General features: G+C 37.2%; 1 protein-coding gene across 1 annotated transcript in view; it reads left to right on the top strand.

The window, feature by feature from the left end:
- Positions 1 to 15,663, top strand: part of PRIM2 (DNA primase subunit 2) — a gene marked incomplete at both ends in the record, with an annotated part of 281,009 nt that overhangs the window by 164,738 nt on the left and 100,608 nt on the right. The window contains one exon of the mRNA XM_084228130.1: positions 7,922 to 7,989. Coding sequence (XP_084084256.1) covers positions 7,922 to 7,989 — 68 coding nt within the window. The remainder of the gene's footprint in view (positions 1 to 7,921; positions 7,990 to 15,663) is intronic.

Raw genomic sequence — 15,663 nt, 5'->3', positions numbered from 1 at the left:
ACTGTATATTTGTCAAAGCCCTTAGAATGTACAACACTAAGAGTGAACCCTTGTGTAAACTGTGGACTTCAGTTGGTAATGATCTATCAGTGTAGTTTCATCAGTTGTAATAAATACACTGCTCTCATGAGGATTGTTGATAATGGGGGAGGCTGGTCATGTGAGGAGCAAAAGGTATATGGGCAGTCTCTAGCTTCTCCATTTATTTTTTTTTAAACATTTTTTTAAAGATTATTTATTTATTTATACATACATACTACATACATACAAGCACTGGGTACAGTCAGAAGTGCGGGAGGGTGAGAGAATTCACCAGAACCAGAGCAGGGAACAGAACAGGCAGACTGATGAAACACACTGCTGAGGGGAGCAGCGGGCAACAGGAGAGGTCTGTAGCGCCATGTGGGGCCCTCACTGGCGGCTGGGGATCGAACTGGCACTGCAGAGGCTGCGGGCAGCTTCGCAGCCCAGCGCTCAACCACTGCGCCACCAGGGGAGACCCTGTAGCTTCTCCATTTATGTGAACACAGTGTTTCTCTAAAAATTAAAGTCTCTTAAAAAATCAAGCAGAACAAAAAGAACACCTACATCTGAGTAGAATAAGATTCTATGCAAAGAAGGGTCTTAGGTGTGCTGGCTGATCACCTATCTTGAGTTTCTTTTAAGTTGCGACTTTGATATTAGTGCAAATTGTCATTCCTCTTGAGTTTTATAAGGAAGCTGAAGTGAGTGGTAGAGAGTGCAAACAACTGGAGAACAAATTGAGCAATATTTTCCAAGTGAGCATTGTTTTCCTGTCATTTTTATGTGTTTTAATTTAGCCAGTGTTGGGTGAGCAGTTCAGAGAGATGGGATTTATTATTTTAAAATGAAGCTGCCCTCCAGTTCTTCATTTTCAACTGATTGAGTCACCTTTGTTTTACAAATGTCCATTGACTCTTTAAGAACCTTTTACCATATTTATTCATGTAGTTACCTCTGTGTAGATTCTTGTTCTCTTCATGCCCATCACTTCAGAAAAATCATGAATATTTTTCTTCTTTTTACAAACCCCTTCAAACAGTTCTGCTTCAGAGCAGCGCCTGGCTGACCGCACAGTCTCCTTTAGGCTTTTTTAAGAACAGCAGAGAGCTTCTTAGCTGGAGAACAAACAGGGTTTTCCTCAAAGAACTTTTTTTTTTTTTTTACAAAGTGGAATTCATTTATTCTAAATGTGTAACAAAAGAGTTAAAGGAACTGCTGTGTATTCCCTAATCCATTTTTAATTGCTTAATAAAATCAGTGTTATAAAACTTTCAAGTTTTTGGCAAAATTCCCCTTACTCTTATTTTGCTACCACTCATGTTAGCACATACCTGGCAGATGCTGCTAATCTCCCATTGCATATCCAGAGCAGACATCAGTAATCGGTCTTTAACTCTTTCCCCGGATGTGACTTAGATGGAACCCTCAGCACAGTGCTGTGTGAACAGTCAATGTAGTACTAGTCAGTGATAGTCCAGCATCTCTGCTGTATACTCTTTAGTCCCTCCCTTTATATGATGCTTATTTACCAATAACACTTACAAATCATTAGCTCTATATCATCTGGACTTGAGATCTGTATAAATTCAGTTGCCTCTTGGTTTCAAAATCACTTAAAATTCAGCATGGCTCTAACTAACTTCCTTTTCTCCTCTCAACTATAGCTCCTATAGCTCCCTATAGCACCTATATTACAAAGAACATGACTACTCACCTGGATGTTCTCTCTGACTTATCTTTTTTAGTTCTCTAAATTTATCTCCATGCTCCTCACCTTTGTGTCTGTCTATTGCTAATGCCTTTGCAATAATTTTATTTTTTTTTATCTTAGATCACTGGATTATCCTTCTCTAAGGCATTCCTCAGATTGCTAGAAAAATAGCCTCCCATTGGTTATCTCTTGAATTATTTCAAACACAGACGTGTACAAAATAGTATAACAAATGTCTGTGTAATTAATACCAGGATGATAATCTTAAAAATGACTTCTTCCATGCTGATCCAAGTGAAAAGTCTAGGAAGAGAATATGTGATTACTTTTCTCTTGAAAAGATACTAGAACCAAGCATGCTTTATTTTCAGGTTTTTCCATCCATGAGTAGATTAATCTTCTAATTGTGATTTGATTTTCAGTTTTCTTGAAATTTTAGGTCTTTTGGGGGTAGGAGTGTTTAGAGACAAATATTTTGGATTTACTTTTTTTATTTTAAAGATTTATTTATGATTACAAGAAATGGGGGACAGGCCAGAGGTATGGGAGGTGAGAGGATCCCCCAGAGACACAGCAGGGAACAGGACAGGCAGATAGACCAAACTACATGCTGAGGGGAGCAGCAGGCGAGTCAGGAGAGGTCTGCTATGCTATGTGGGTTGCTCCCTGGCCAGTTGGGGATAGAACTCGAGCTGCAGAGGCTGCGGACAGCTTCACAGCGCTGCGCTCAACCTGGTGTGCCACCGGGGAGGCCCTTGGATTTACTTTTAAAATAACTTACCTTCCAGAAACTGCAACCCATTTCTTTAACAAAAATATTCTGAAAAGTGTATCACATAATACTGTAATTTTGGAATTGTATATAAGGGGAAAAGGATACTTTTATATATATATGTATATATATATACACACACACACACATACACACACACATCTAAGTGAGTGTTATTTGAGGAAGGTCACATTTACAACTGTCTTTCTTACTTGCTTTCTATATATCTTTGAAGCAACCTCTGTATTTTCAGGTTAAGGGGGTATGTGTGTGTGTTTTACACAGGTGTTCACTGTAAATGACTAAACTTTGCGTGTTATAAATTTTTAGTAATATTGGAAAAGTAGATACTCAGTGGATATTTCAGTTTTATTTGTAGCTATTATTTAATGACACAACAAAACAAAAGGCTTTCAGAAAGCAAAAAGACATAGCTTCAAAGGAGGTAACTCTTTTTTTTTTTTTTTTTAAAGATTTATTTATACAAGCACTGGGTACAGTCAGAAGCACGGGAGGGTGAGAGAATTCACCAGAGTCAGAGCGGGGAACAGAACAGGCAGACTGATGAAGTACACTGCTGAGGGGAGCAGCGGGAAGCAGGAGAGGTCTGCGTGCTCTGTGGGACCCTCGCCGGCGGCCGGGGATCGAACCGGCGCTGCAGAGGCTGCGGGCAGCTTCACAGCCTAGTGCTCAACCACTGCGCCACCAGGGGAGGCCCTACTCTTTCTTGTTAGAACTTGTTATTATGTACTCACACTTTGATTTTTGAACTGCTAGTTTGGGCTACTTGTTTCCTCTGAATACTGGAGCCTTTGTTTCAGCTGCATTGCTTGATGGAACATTTCCCCTTCTTTTAAAGGGAATACTTAAGATATTTCATTCATCTGAAAATGAAGGGAGCAATGTGTGTGGCTCCCCTAGTTGGTAGATCATATTTACTTTGGAAAACTTTAGAGATGCAAGATGAAAAGGGCCAGTGTCTAGGACAAGCTTTTTAAACTTGTGCCTCTGTTGGAAATACTTGACACAGGTAAACATTTCATTCACCATATAGTAATTGTTGAGTGCCTCTGAAACCGGGCAAAACTGAAGGGTAATTCAAACCATTAATGGGGAAACTGCACTTGTACTGTTCTAAAAGGGGCTAGCCATCCATGTGCATCAAGAAGTGAAATCAAACTCCCAATGTGCTTAAAGATCTTTGAGTGGTGTGAAGTTCAGAGGTAAAGGGAGAGAGCATGAGAGATTTCGAATAACAGACTCTTGATCAGACTCCAAAAATCACCCATCCCTTCTTGGGCAAATGCCCAGTCAAACAGGCTGGGCACAGAACAAGGAATAAAGCTTGCCAAGAGTCCAAAGTACCTTCTGGCAAGAAAAAAAGACAAACTATGAGTTGGATAAACCCAGTGGGCTTGGAGAGAGGAGAGATCAGAAAGTCATCTTGTGTCATCTAAGCTGGATAAGGCAAGCTGAAGACTGCCATCCCCCTTGAAGAGCCCTCTTGCCAAAATGTTAAAGTACCTGGAGAAGCCTCTCCACATATCTCTCCAACCACACACTCCTCTTCCCTCCCTTTTCCTTTAAGCTGCCCTCCATTCTGGAAGTCTGATTCATGGCATGCTGGAAGTTGTGGTCCAAGGTGTCTGAGATGTTGGCAGCATTGAAAGGAGGGGTGGGGAAGATGGGGAAAGTGGCACCTGTTCTTGTGGTCACAGTAGTGCTCCCTTTTATAGTGACATGCCTAGAACATCTCTTGCCTGTCACCCCACATACTATTTTAAGAAGTCACCAAACAGAAAAGGACACTGACAGAGCCTTTGTTCTTGTGGGTAAAGGAAGACAGACATATGCCATTAAACTAATAAATAACTTCAGATAGTAGTAAATGCTGTGAGGTAATTGAGTAATAGAATACCTGTGGAGAGTGTGCTGCTTTACCAAGGGTGGTTGGGGAAGGCCTCTAGGAATAGGTTATATTTGGGCCAAGTCCAAAATGATGTGAAGGAAACTTCAGTGCAAAAATTGGGGAATCTTCAAGATTGAAAGCTGTTCATGGGGTTATGAGTGTTGAAACATTGTGCTGTTTGAAAAGTGAAGGGAGTGAGAGGAGACAGTAGCATGCTGGGGTCAGGCCTCTGACCTGGCTTATGTGTGAAATGTGGAGTGTTTGGATCATATTGTGATGGTGGAAAATACCCTGCACACATGCTGTGTGTGTCTGACCTCAGGCCCAGCACAGGCTCGGCTCAGCTGCCAGCAGCTGGCTGCTTATGGCCTGAAGAACCCAGGTTCCTCCAGAGTTAAATGACAAGGTTGGACCTGACACCTCTGGATTCTCTTTTTTGTCTTCTGTGGCTTTGAATCTTTGTGCTATTTATTGACATTAAAAGAATTATTAGTCGGCAAAATACATTATTATGTTTTATACCCAAACATGTGGCAAAATGCAAGATTTACTTAAGACTATTAATCTTTAAAATGAGATTTATTTAAGAGCTAGTAGTCTGTTGTACTTGTCAAAAAACAGCACCAACCCTGCATTGCCTGATTCACTGCACGAGATATTTTCATAACCATGTAAGGATATCTTAACAGTTCAACCTCTTTACAGTAATAAGAAATAAGCTGTATGTTATGCCATCTTTTGTTATGGTTACCGTGAACATCCCTAATTCAACCCATTGAAACTTTACGGACATAAACTGTGATAGATATTTCTTTTTGATTCTTGGTGATTTATGTGTCAAGGAGATTATTGTATTTTTCTATTAAAAAAATAAACAGCTAAAATGTGGGAACCAAAGTCTATTTAGACACATTTTCATATTAGGTTGTAGAGGGAAGTCCTTAATGCTGAAAATCTTGTTATGATAGGCTGTTGCTTTCTCAGAAGGCTGATGATTATGATTTAGTGCAGTTTTCTGTAAAATTTAGTTTTGCTTAAGGCAGAAATTTTGAAAAACTGAAATGTAGATATAGACCTACTTTTACTTTTATCAATTAAGGGAATGACACAGGGGCCTCCCTGGTGACATAGGGGGTTAACTCTCAGCTCTATCACTGATGACCTGAGTTCGATCCCTGGCCAGGGAGCTAACCCTGCTATGGCACAGCAGACCTCTCCTGTCTTGCCTGCTGGTCCCCACTCTGTCTCTGATGAATCCTCTCACCCCCTTCCCCCTGCACCTCAGGCCCACACCCAAGTTCTTCTATGTAGAAATAAATATACCCTTTTAAAAAAAAAAAAGGAATGACACAGGTGTGAGTTGTCATTTGGATTTGCCACACATTCAGTAAATACTTACTAAACATATGTTAAGTTGCCACGTGCTACAGGCGCAGTGCCCCTCCTGGTCAGATGGGTATAGTAGTAGCTACTTGGGCTCAGAGAGAAATTTCAGAAGAAATGATGGGAGCCAGCACTCCCTAAAATGAAGTTTACATTCTGTCAGCAAAAGGTCACCAGATGGCTTTGCCACTTTAAAGAGCTTTGTAATAGCTTTATTACCTCATCTCCTTAACACAAAGAGATAGGTGCTCTTTTTGAAAATGCTAATTGTTTTAGAAGTTGAAAGCAAAACCTTTGGGAAACTCAGAATCTTCCTTGAAATAATTTTACTCAGAGCATTGACCCACATTTTAGGAATTATTCTTGTCAGACATTGAAACTTGAAAATAAGTTGTGGGGTAGAGAGGGAATCAAATCTTCCAGAAAATGGAGCTATGATGAATTTATGCCCCTGTGGTGTCTTGTGCAGTTGGCAGAGACTGGATTGGCGGTCACACTCTTCCTGTGCTTAGTGTGGCAGCAATGTGGCCCTGAAGGAGAGTTTTAAGAAAATGTCTTATGAAAGAATGGGTGTAATAACTTTAATCAGAGAACCTAAGGGAATTGTTAAGGGGTTTTAATTAGGGGAGTGGCTAACGCTCATTTTGAAAAATTCTCTCTGGCCTTGATAACAGAGAATAAATTAGGGAGGGCCAAGAATGGAGGCAGAAGTGAGTGGAGAAAGTGTTGTATTCATAATTCAGAAAACAGGAAATGAAGATTTAAGGTTAAGAACGGGCTGAGTTGAGAAATATTTCCTATATGGAATGAGTAGACATTTAGAAATATTTTGCTGTTACTGTAGAGTTTTTGTTTGCTTTCATGTAGAAAAGACACTTTGATTAGATGGCATATGCTCTATGGGTTGAACAGAAGCAACTGAAATAGTCCAGTTTGACTGTTCCATCTGTTTTCAGAAAATTGACTTTTAAGTATTGAGATAAAATATTTTAATCATTTTAGAGCAAAGTTTGTGAGCGATGAAATCTCTAGAATGGTGAAAATAATTTGATATTAGCAGATATAGGACATACTAAAGTGTTCTATTTATAAAACCTTGGTAACATTTTATATGTCATGAAATACTAGATAGTATTTTCTAGGGAAACACTTGGTTCTACTAGAATTGTAGTACACTTTGGTCACTTTATTGTACTTTAAATTAGTAAGCTTTTTTGACATGTATTGACTATTGCATGAAATTGGTAATGTTTCTCCATCATCATCATTTTTCATAAATATAGTTTTAAATATTTTGGAAGTGATGTTTTTATTTTATTTGCATAATAGTCAAAAGTTTTGATGAATTATGTTTCCATTTTCAGAAAATTTTAATTAACATTAAATAATTGAAGAGGGTACCGTATAGCCGCCAAAGGGCCTCTTGCAGTTTGCAGTTTGTCTGAAGGAAGACTCTCTTGCAGGAATTGTCAAATGATTTGTTGTTTACTAGATCAGTTTGGGGTCATATTTCAATATTAAGGACTTGGAGTTGCTTTTGTGTCTTTAACAGATATTCTTGGTTTTTCATGGTAATGTGATTGTCAGAATGAAGGAATGCATGATTGTTCATGTGTATGAGTGAGTGAGTGAGTGAGTGAGAGAAACACACACACAAACACACGAGGGTACATGCATATATACTTCAGCATGTAGAGAGCTTCACTGTGGCTTAGCTATAAATGAAAGTCCTTCTTTACAATATTTTCATCATCCTAGGATTCAGTGTTACTGGGTATGTTCCTATAAATTTAGAAGTTTTCCCATTTTTATTTTCAAAGGTAATGTTTTCATGACTAGAGACATTTTCATGAATTCAGATGAGTACTCATTTCTTATTCTTTGTTTTGCCTCTTGTTACTTAAACTCCGTGACATACTCTACAGTCCTTAGCACCATATAGTTAGCTGTAATCACGTATCCGTTAGCATTCTGTACAATTTTTAATTTAAAAAAGAGAAAAGTTCTATACCTTTTAAATACTCCCTCTCCTCTGCTTTTCCTGTCCGATTTTCTATTTAGGATTAAAACGTTTCAGTATTTGGTCTTTGCTGTTTTTACTAATCCTATTCTCTGCTTTTAGTTAACAGCCCGGTCCTTGCCTGCTGTGCAGTCTGATGAGAGACTTCAGCCTCTGCTTAACCACCTCAGGTAAAACAAAGACACAGCCATGTTTTGCTTATAAATGCAAGTATTTTAAAGTAGGGCAACATTTATTAAAATGTTATAACCCCTTCGATTACTAAAAAACTTAGAAAATGTTTTTTCCTGCTTAATTCTTTGACTTTAGTTCAAGTCCTTAATATACTTGTTTCCCTCAATTTTAGGGTGCTATAGAATGTTCTTTGAATTTAATTGAACTGTGTAGAACGAGTTAAGTTTAGGTAAAAATGAGCGAAAGTTGACTACAGAAAGATCTCAAAGGAAGGAATGAGTTCTTAAATACAAGCTTAAGACAAACTTTTGAGTCCCCCCCACATGTGTTTTTTTTTTTTTTTAAAGATTTATTTTTATTTATTTATACAAGCACTGGGTACAGTCTGAAGCACGGGAGGGTGAGAGAATTCACCAGAGCCAGAGCGGGAGCAGAGCAGGCCGACTGAAGTACAGTGCTGAGGGGAGCAGCGGGCGGCAGGAGAGGTCTGCGCGCCATGTGGGACCCTCCTCCAGTGGCAGCTTCGCAACCCAGTGCTCAACCGCTGCGCCACCGGGGAGACCCCCCCCCCCCCGCATATTTTATGAGGGATAGATGGAATGGGTGAATTTGTTTTCTAAATACAATAACAGCATATCCTTATTATTTAAAAGACAAACTTAAAAACTGCAGGAAAAGAAAGGAAAAACTCATCACTACTCAGAAACAACTTATTTTCTCTATGCTATTTTAAAACCCAATTTTGAAATTATGTAATTGCTATATTTTCTCTTACGCATCGTAAGTCCTTTTTTTCTATTATTGCAATCGCTCCAAAAACATAATTTTTAGTGACTACATTATATTTTCTTGCATTGCTGGACTATAGTGTATTTATCTCCCATTGGGAGGCATGTATATCATTTCCAGTCCCTTTCACTAATATAAAAAATGCTGTATGTAAACTTTATCTGTGTTTTGATGTTTTCTTTCACGTCGGTTTTCAGAAGTAGAATTGCTTTGTCAAAGCATCGGAACCACTTTAAAGATTTAAGTCTTTGCATTTCTTTTTCAAGAACCATATTCTACTTATACTTTCATATTGTACAAGATTTTCCATTTTATTGTTTCCTGAACAAGCAATTTAATGCATAAATACAAGTCGCTAATTTAATACATGAATCATAGAGATATTGTTGTGCACCTCATTGATGATTATAAGAATGATTTTAAAACATTTTATTCATTTTTATTTGGGGTGGGATTAACCATCTGTATCTTTGCCCATTTATTGAAGCCTCTACTGATTTTGTTTGATGTTATGTAATTTAGATGTAAAGGATAGTAATTCTCTGTTGTATGTTACCTTTTTTTCCTGAAAGTTTATGATTAATCTGTGTTATCCTCCAAGGTACCTACATTTTAAAGTTTTATGTAGCTATGCATCAAAGTGTTTTCTTTTAGGACTTTTTAAAAAAAGAATATTAGCTCTCATTCAGAAATTTGAATATCTTTCTAGTAATCATTTGTATTCTTCAGTTTTTCTTTTCCGGTCTCTCATGTCTCCCTCTTTTTCTTCTCCGTTTCTTGTCATTAACTTTTCCTTCCCACAGATATTTTTTAACCTCTGTATATTTGTTTTCTGGGGAGTTCAGACTTTCATTTCCTCAGTGACTGAGTAGCGTGTATACTATACATAGCTGGTAGATTTCCTAGAGTGCTGTGTGGAGCCCTCTCCCCAGCTCCCTCCTCCATCCCAATTTGTTGATGATTTTATATCTTGAGTATCTGTCTTTTACTATAGTAGGCTTTTATCTATTGTCCTTGATATCCACTTTTGTCCTTTCTGGGATATTTCACATCATTGTCACAGTGATTGTATTATTCCTGGCTTAAAACCATCCCGTGTCTCTTCAGTTTTATGCTGGATAAAATCTAAACTTCTTAGCCTAGAATATGAAGTTTTTCTGGAAGGACCCTGACCTATCTCTTTAGCTTTTTCTTTCAGTACTTTTACCCTAACTTCTAGTCATATTGAATTCCTCAAATTCCCTCTATTTCAAGATGCCCTGTTTACTTCAGTGCTCCCTGCAAGTATTTTTTCTTCTGCCAGGAATTCTCGTCTACCCTTCCTCCACTTTTATATTTTGACTAACTTTTGCTTGTCTTTTAGGACTTAGCTCATGTCATGTCCTCTGATAATTTATCCCTCACCATTTAGTTCTCATTCATCCTCTGCCCTCAGAGGATGTTACCATAGTATCCTATGGCTACTACCCCTGTATCACAGAACTTACATGATATTGTAATGATTTGTTTACTTGTCTGATTTCTCCATTGTGGTGTGAACTGCTTGAGAGCTTACAAAGTGCTTTCATTTTTGTATTTTTAGTGGCCTGGGTGGTATCTGACCACATGACATGTGTGCGTTGTGTCTTCCGTTGAATGAATGAATGCATGTATACTTGCTTGTGTGTAATAAGTGATTTTTTTTCTTCATAAAGTTTTTATAATTTATAGATCATATTGCCACAATTTTTTTTTCCTATAAAACCACTGATTCAAAAGATATAAACCTAAGGGATTCAGTCTCCTCTCTAGTTAGTGCTTTAGCCTGTTCATTAATGATGGATTCTCATACCTCCATGTCAGTATGGTAATTGTCAACTACAATTTAGATTAACTACTGACAGATCTCTTCAAGCCCTTGAAACTTGCACAAACTATACTTGTTTAGACTTTTGTTCTCTCTGGAGTTCACTCATGACTGGTTGCTAGGCAACTGGGGCTCCGAGCAACATGTAATATGCACCAACTGATGTTGCTTTTTTATTATTATTAAACCAAAGGTTTCTCATTTTATTGCCATGTCTAAAACATCTGTATGTCAGGCAGCAGCTGATGTGCATGGTTTGACACTTTCTATTCTACAAAGTAACCTTTTGATATATCTTTCCAGGCTATTGAACTGTCTCTTTTGGCTATCTAAACGTGATGTCTTTCTTTTGCCTTTCCTTTTGTTTAAGTCAGAATAGGAAAGAATACTATTTGGTTTGAGATTTAATGATAATCTTGTTAGGAAAAAAAATAATCATCATTGATTTGCATGAACTGTATAATTTAAATGTTACCTAAAAAGGATGACCATTAGGAGGTTAAGACTGAGATCATTATTAGGTCTAATTTTGTTTTGTGCCTCTAATGATCAAAGAGGAATGATGAATAGCATTTTAATTAAATTTGTCAATAAAACTAATTTGGGAGATGATATAAATACCTATAAAATTGAACTAGCAATACAGAGAGTCTCAAATCATTTTATAGGACTCAAAGAGAATTAGTGCAACATTTTGCCAAACTAATAATGTAGGATATTGCTGAACCACATATATTATTCTAAAAATGTGATGTTTACAAATTTTCTTAATTGAACCTAGTTCTCTAGTTAAAAATCAAATTAAGTGCTGAAAAACATTTGCTTCAGTATCTTATGTAAAATACAAATGTATTTTATTCACTATTCATATCCATCAGTTACTGAGTGCCTCTTACATGCTAAGAATTAAAAAAATAAGACAGTCTTTGTTCTGAAGTAATTAAGTAGTTTTGGTTTCATCTGTAGAGAGATACTTAAACATGTCATAAAATTTGCATACCTGCCTAATTGAATTAAACACAAAATACATAATTTTATTACTTGAACTGTGAATTATTTCCTTAAATGATGTGCCATGACTGTTTTGGATTCAGTACTGCCTAAGGCAGTAGTGAATCAGAGTGGATATTCCAATTGGACTGAACTTTAATCTCCCTTGGAGGATGATGTTGACATTGACTAAGGAGACTGAAGGACGACAGGGGACTAGGGAATAAATAGGGTTGCTGAGATCATAGGTTCGGTGGTTTCAGACATTTAAAACTTGAGATGCCTATGGATCGTATAGGGGAAATGTTTACTAAGTAGCTGAATATAGACCCACAGTTTAAGAGGGAGATTTAGAGAGAGAGATTTTCTAATCATCACTGTATAGGTGGTGGTTAAAATCAGGGGAATGGTTGTGATTCAAGTAGAGTATGGGGTGACCAAAAAGGGGGACATGGCCATGAATGGAACCCACAGCGCATCAGGTTTAAATGACTTGTGGTGGGCAGCAGTGGGGGTGGGAGATGAATTAAGAGACAATCCAGTTAAAATATCCTGGAGGACTCTTGACCGAGACAGGAACACAGCAAGAGATATGGTGGTATCAAAGATGCTAAAGGAAAGATTTCAAAAAGGAATGGCCAACATTGTTAAATGCCCTAGGACTGTCAGCTCAGAAGTAGGTAATGTCAGTTGGTTTAGGTCCGTGGCAGCACTGATGGCTTAGCCACAACATTGTCAAAGTACAGATGCAAGTCTGACTCCTCTGAGGAACTGGGGAGTAAATGAGGTGGCTGTGAACATAGACGGAATGGAGGCTTTTGTTGATAGAGCTTAGTTCTAAGGCAAGAAAGGAAAGACAGCTGTATCCATGAGCACCATGCTTAAAGAAATTGTAATGAGGCTGCACATGGTGGCTGTGACTTGTAGAGGAACTTTGATGTGAGAGCTCTTTAGTAAAGATATTTTAGCATTCGAAGAGATTGCTTTCTTGTTTATTTGACATATATTAAGGGAACTCCTACTGCATGCCAAATGTGATGTTAGGTTCTAGGGACACATATTTCTTTCTGCTCTTATAGGAATTAATGTTGATTAGAAAAGAGAACATCAGCTAAAGTAGTTACAATAAATTGCGATGCCTATTGTCATAGTAGAGGTATTTGACCCCATGGGAACACTTAGCATCATGGAATTAATGAAACTTTGCATATCACAGTACTCTGGCAGCTTATCTGCAACTAACCACTTTAGATTTCTTTTTGTGCTCTTACTCCAAAGTATTCTTAGGGATTTCTGGATTATAGATGCTGGTAGTCTTCCTATAATGCAAAATTTATGATTTCTTCTGCTTTTCAAGTACTTTTATTTTCTTTCATTATTAAATTTCTTATTCTTTATTCATTGAGTTTCTTTTACAGCATTGATTGTCCTCTAGTTAAGTAATAAAATTAATTATTTTACACTGTGTTAAGCATAAAGTGCTAACGAAGTACAAAATGATGATGCTATGTGAAATAACTTTCTTAAAAAGCCTGAGAAAGCATTGTGGTAGTTACTGTGATAGATTTGCAGCTAAAAGTAATTTAGTGCTGTGTAATAGAACTTTCTGCGACGATGTTCTATACCTGTTCTATTCAACCCAATAGCCAATAGCCACATATTACTTTAAATGCTTAAAATATCACAGATGTGATTGGAAAACTGAATTTAAAATTTTGATTTTAAATGAATTTCTATAGACAGCTGTAGTTAATGGTTACTAGATTAGAAAGCGTGGTTCTAGATCATATTTGAAATACATTTAGATAATCATATTTTACTCAATACAATTAAAAAATACTTGAATGCATTGAGTGGAGGAAAGGTATTACTGAGACTCACTGAAGGTTTAATTCTTTTTGAGTTTTGAACTGCTGTTAAAGTAATGCCAAAAAAGATAATACAAAGTGAAAAAAGTTCATTTTTAATAGTGCTACCTTAGTTACTGATATACTAAATGCACATAATCTAGAGGAGGTTACTTGGGAAATTTTTCTCAGGTCTTATGGATGTCTAACCTGAATTACTCCATTTAAAGTCTCCCCCTTAGTGCTTTATGATAATATATTAGTCTGTTTTCTTCACAGCGGCATTGCTAACTGAAATGATCATTTTTATTTGTTCATTTGTTTGTTAGATGTTTGTTTATAGTGGAAGCTCCATTAGAGCAAGGGATTTGTCCATCTTATTTACCCATTACTTATAACAATGACTGACAAAATAGGGCCTCAGTAAATACTTGAATGAAGGAGTGAATGGGAGAAAACACGTTCAGGTTTAAAATTTTACCGCTCATTCAGTTTATCTTTTTTACTTTTTACAAGACAGGCTTATTAGGAGAAGGAGAAGGAAAAAGAGAGGTACACGGATGGCCACAGGCGGGCAGGAGAGATGCTCTTTGATTTTTTTTTAAAGATGTTAGCTATTGATACAGACTGAGATGGTAGTTTGTATGCAAGCACTGGTGGATTTTCTCTCATTTCTAAGGTACAGCTCTGATAAATAAATGCTCTTTAGGACCTCCCCTGGTGGCGCAGCAGTTGAGCGCTGGTCTGCAAAGCTGCCCACAGCCTCTGCAGCACCGGTTGGATCCCTGGCCACCAGCAAGGGTCCCACATGGCACGCAGACCTCTCCTGCCGTGCCCGCTGCTCCCCTCAGCAGTGTACTTCGCTGGTCTGCCTGTTCTGTTCCCCGCTCTGGTGAATACTCTCACCCTCCCGCGCTTCTGACTGTACCCAGTGCTTGTATAAATAAAAAAAAAAATCTTTTAAAAAATAATAAAATAAACTTAAAAAAAAAAAAAAGAAATGCTCTTTACCTTTGCAGAGTTCCACTGCCAGTTTTAACTTTTATTTTGGAATGTGGGCTTCTTTTTTCATGAAATCAGGGGCTGATTATGGATGACCAGGAGTCCTTTCTGTTTCTCTGTGACCTCAGAAAAGTAGTCCTTTTTTTTTTCTCCCCAATGTCTTATTAAAATTTTGAAGGTATGTATTTAAAAATGAAACACAATTATTACATACCTTGCTATTTTGTTCTGTGAAATGAAAGCCTTAAACATTGTGAGCCAACATTAATGGCTTGGTGAGACTAAAGGAATGTATAGGGAAAATATGTAATGTGACTTCTGGACTGTAACTTTTAGCAATCCTCATTAGTTGTCCCCCTCATCTCTGCTCCCCTCTAAAAAAACCCCACCAGAACTCCTAAAACATTGCATCCCCTGGTTGTCTACTGTTATTGGGGAACACATATGAGGGTTTAATTCTAGAATGCCACACACTTGTGATAGCCAATCTCAGATGCATTGCAAACTCTTGAAATTATTTGTGGGGGAATGAGAAGTTGGTCATCAATTTATTGTATTAATTTTACTGGGTGTTAGAACTTTATTCCATGCTCCCTATAACCCCTGAATTTTTCATTACCACTCTCTCAGGCGCTATAGATATTTGTTGGGGGCTTTAAATATATGTGGTGAAAATACTTATATTTGAATGTATCCTATAGGGATTTATATATTTTACTTTTAAAATCAATTTTATTATTGTACAATTTACATACAAAGAAATGCACTCATTTTAAGAGTACTGCTGAATGACTTTTGACAAATGTAAGATACAAATATTTTTGATAAAAAAATGAGAAGCAACTTTCAGTTCTCTTGCAGTTCATTGAATTGTTGTAGCTTAGAAATTGGAATGAATGGGAAAATATAGACCACTTGGGGAAAGATGAGGCCAGCCTAAAACAAAGAAAAGTAGCAGTCATGCCATTTATAGTTCTTATTTGATGATCTTAACATATGATCTAGATTTTCATTGGATATGTGAGCATCTTGGAATCATACAATTTCTCCTAGTTACAGAGAAATATAGATCATTATGCTCTATATTGTCTGATGCCAGTATTTTGGGGGAGTTTTTTTTTTTAATAGAAAATTGAGTAAGCTTCACACTTGTGGAAAATAATTTACATTCAATTTATAACAGAATTTTATTGATT

This window comes from Talpa europaea (genome assembly GCF_964194135.1).
Source record: "Talpa europaea genome assembly, chromosome: 2".
Taxonomy (NCBI): domain Eukaryota; kingdom Metazoa; phylum Chordata; class Mammalia; order Eulipotyphla; family Talpidae; genus Talpa; species Talpa europaea.
Note: the sequence above shows the minus strand (reverse complement) of the source record. Positions and strands in the feature narration are given on the sequence as shown.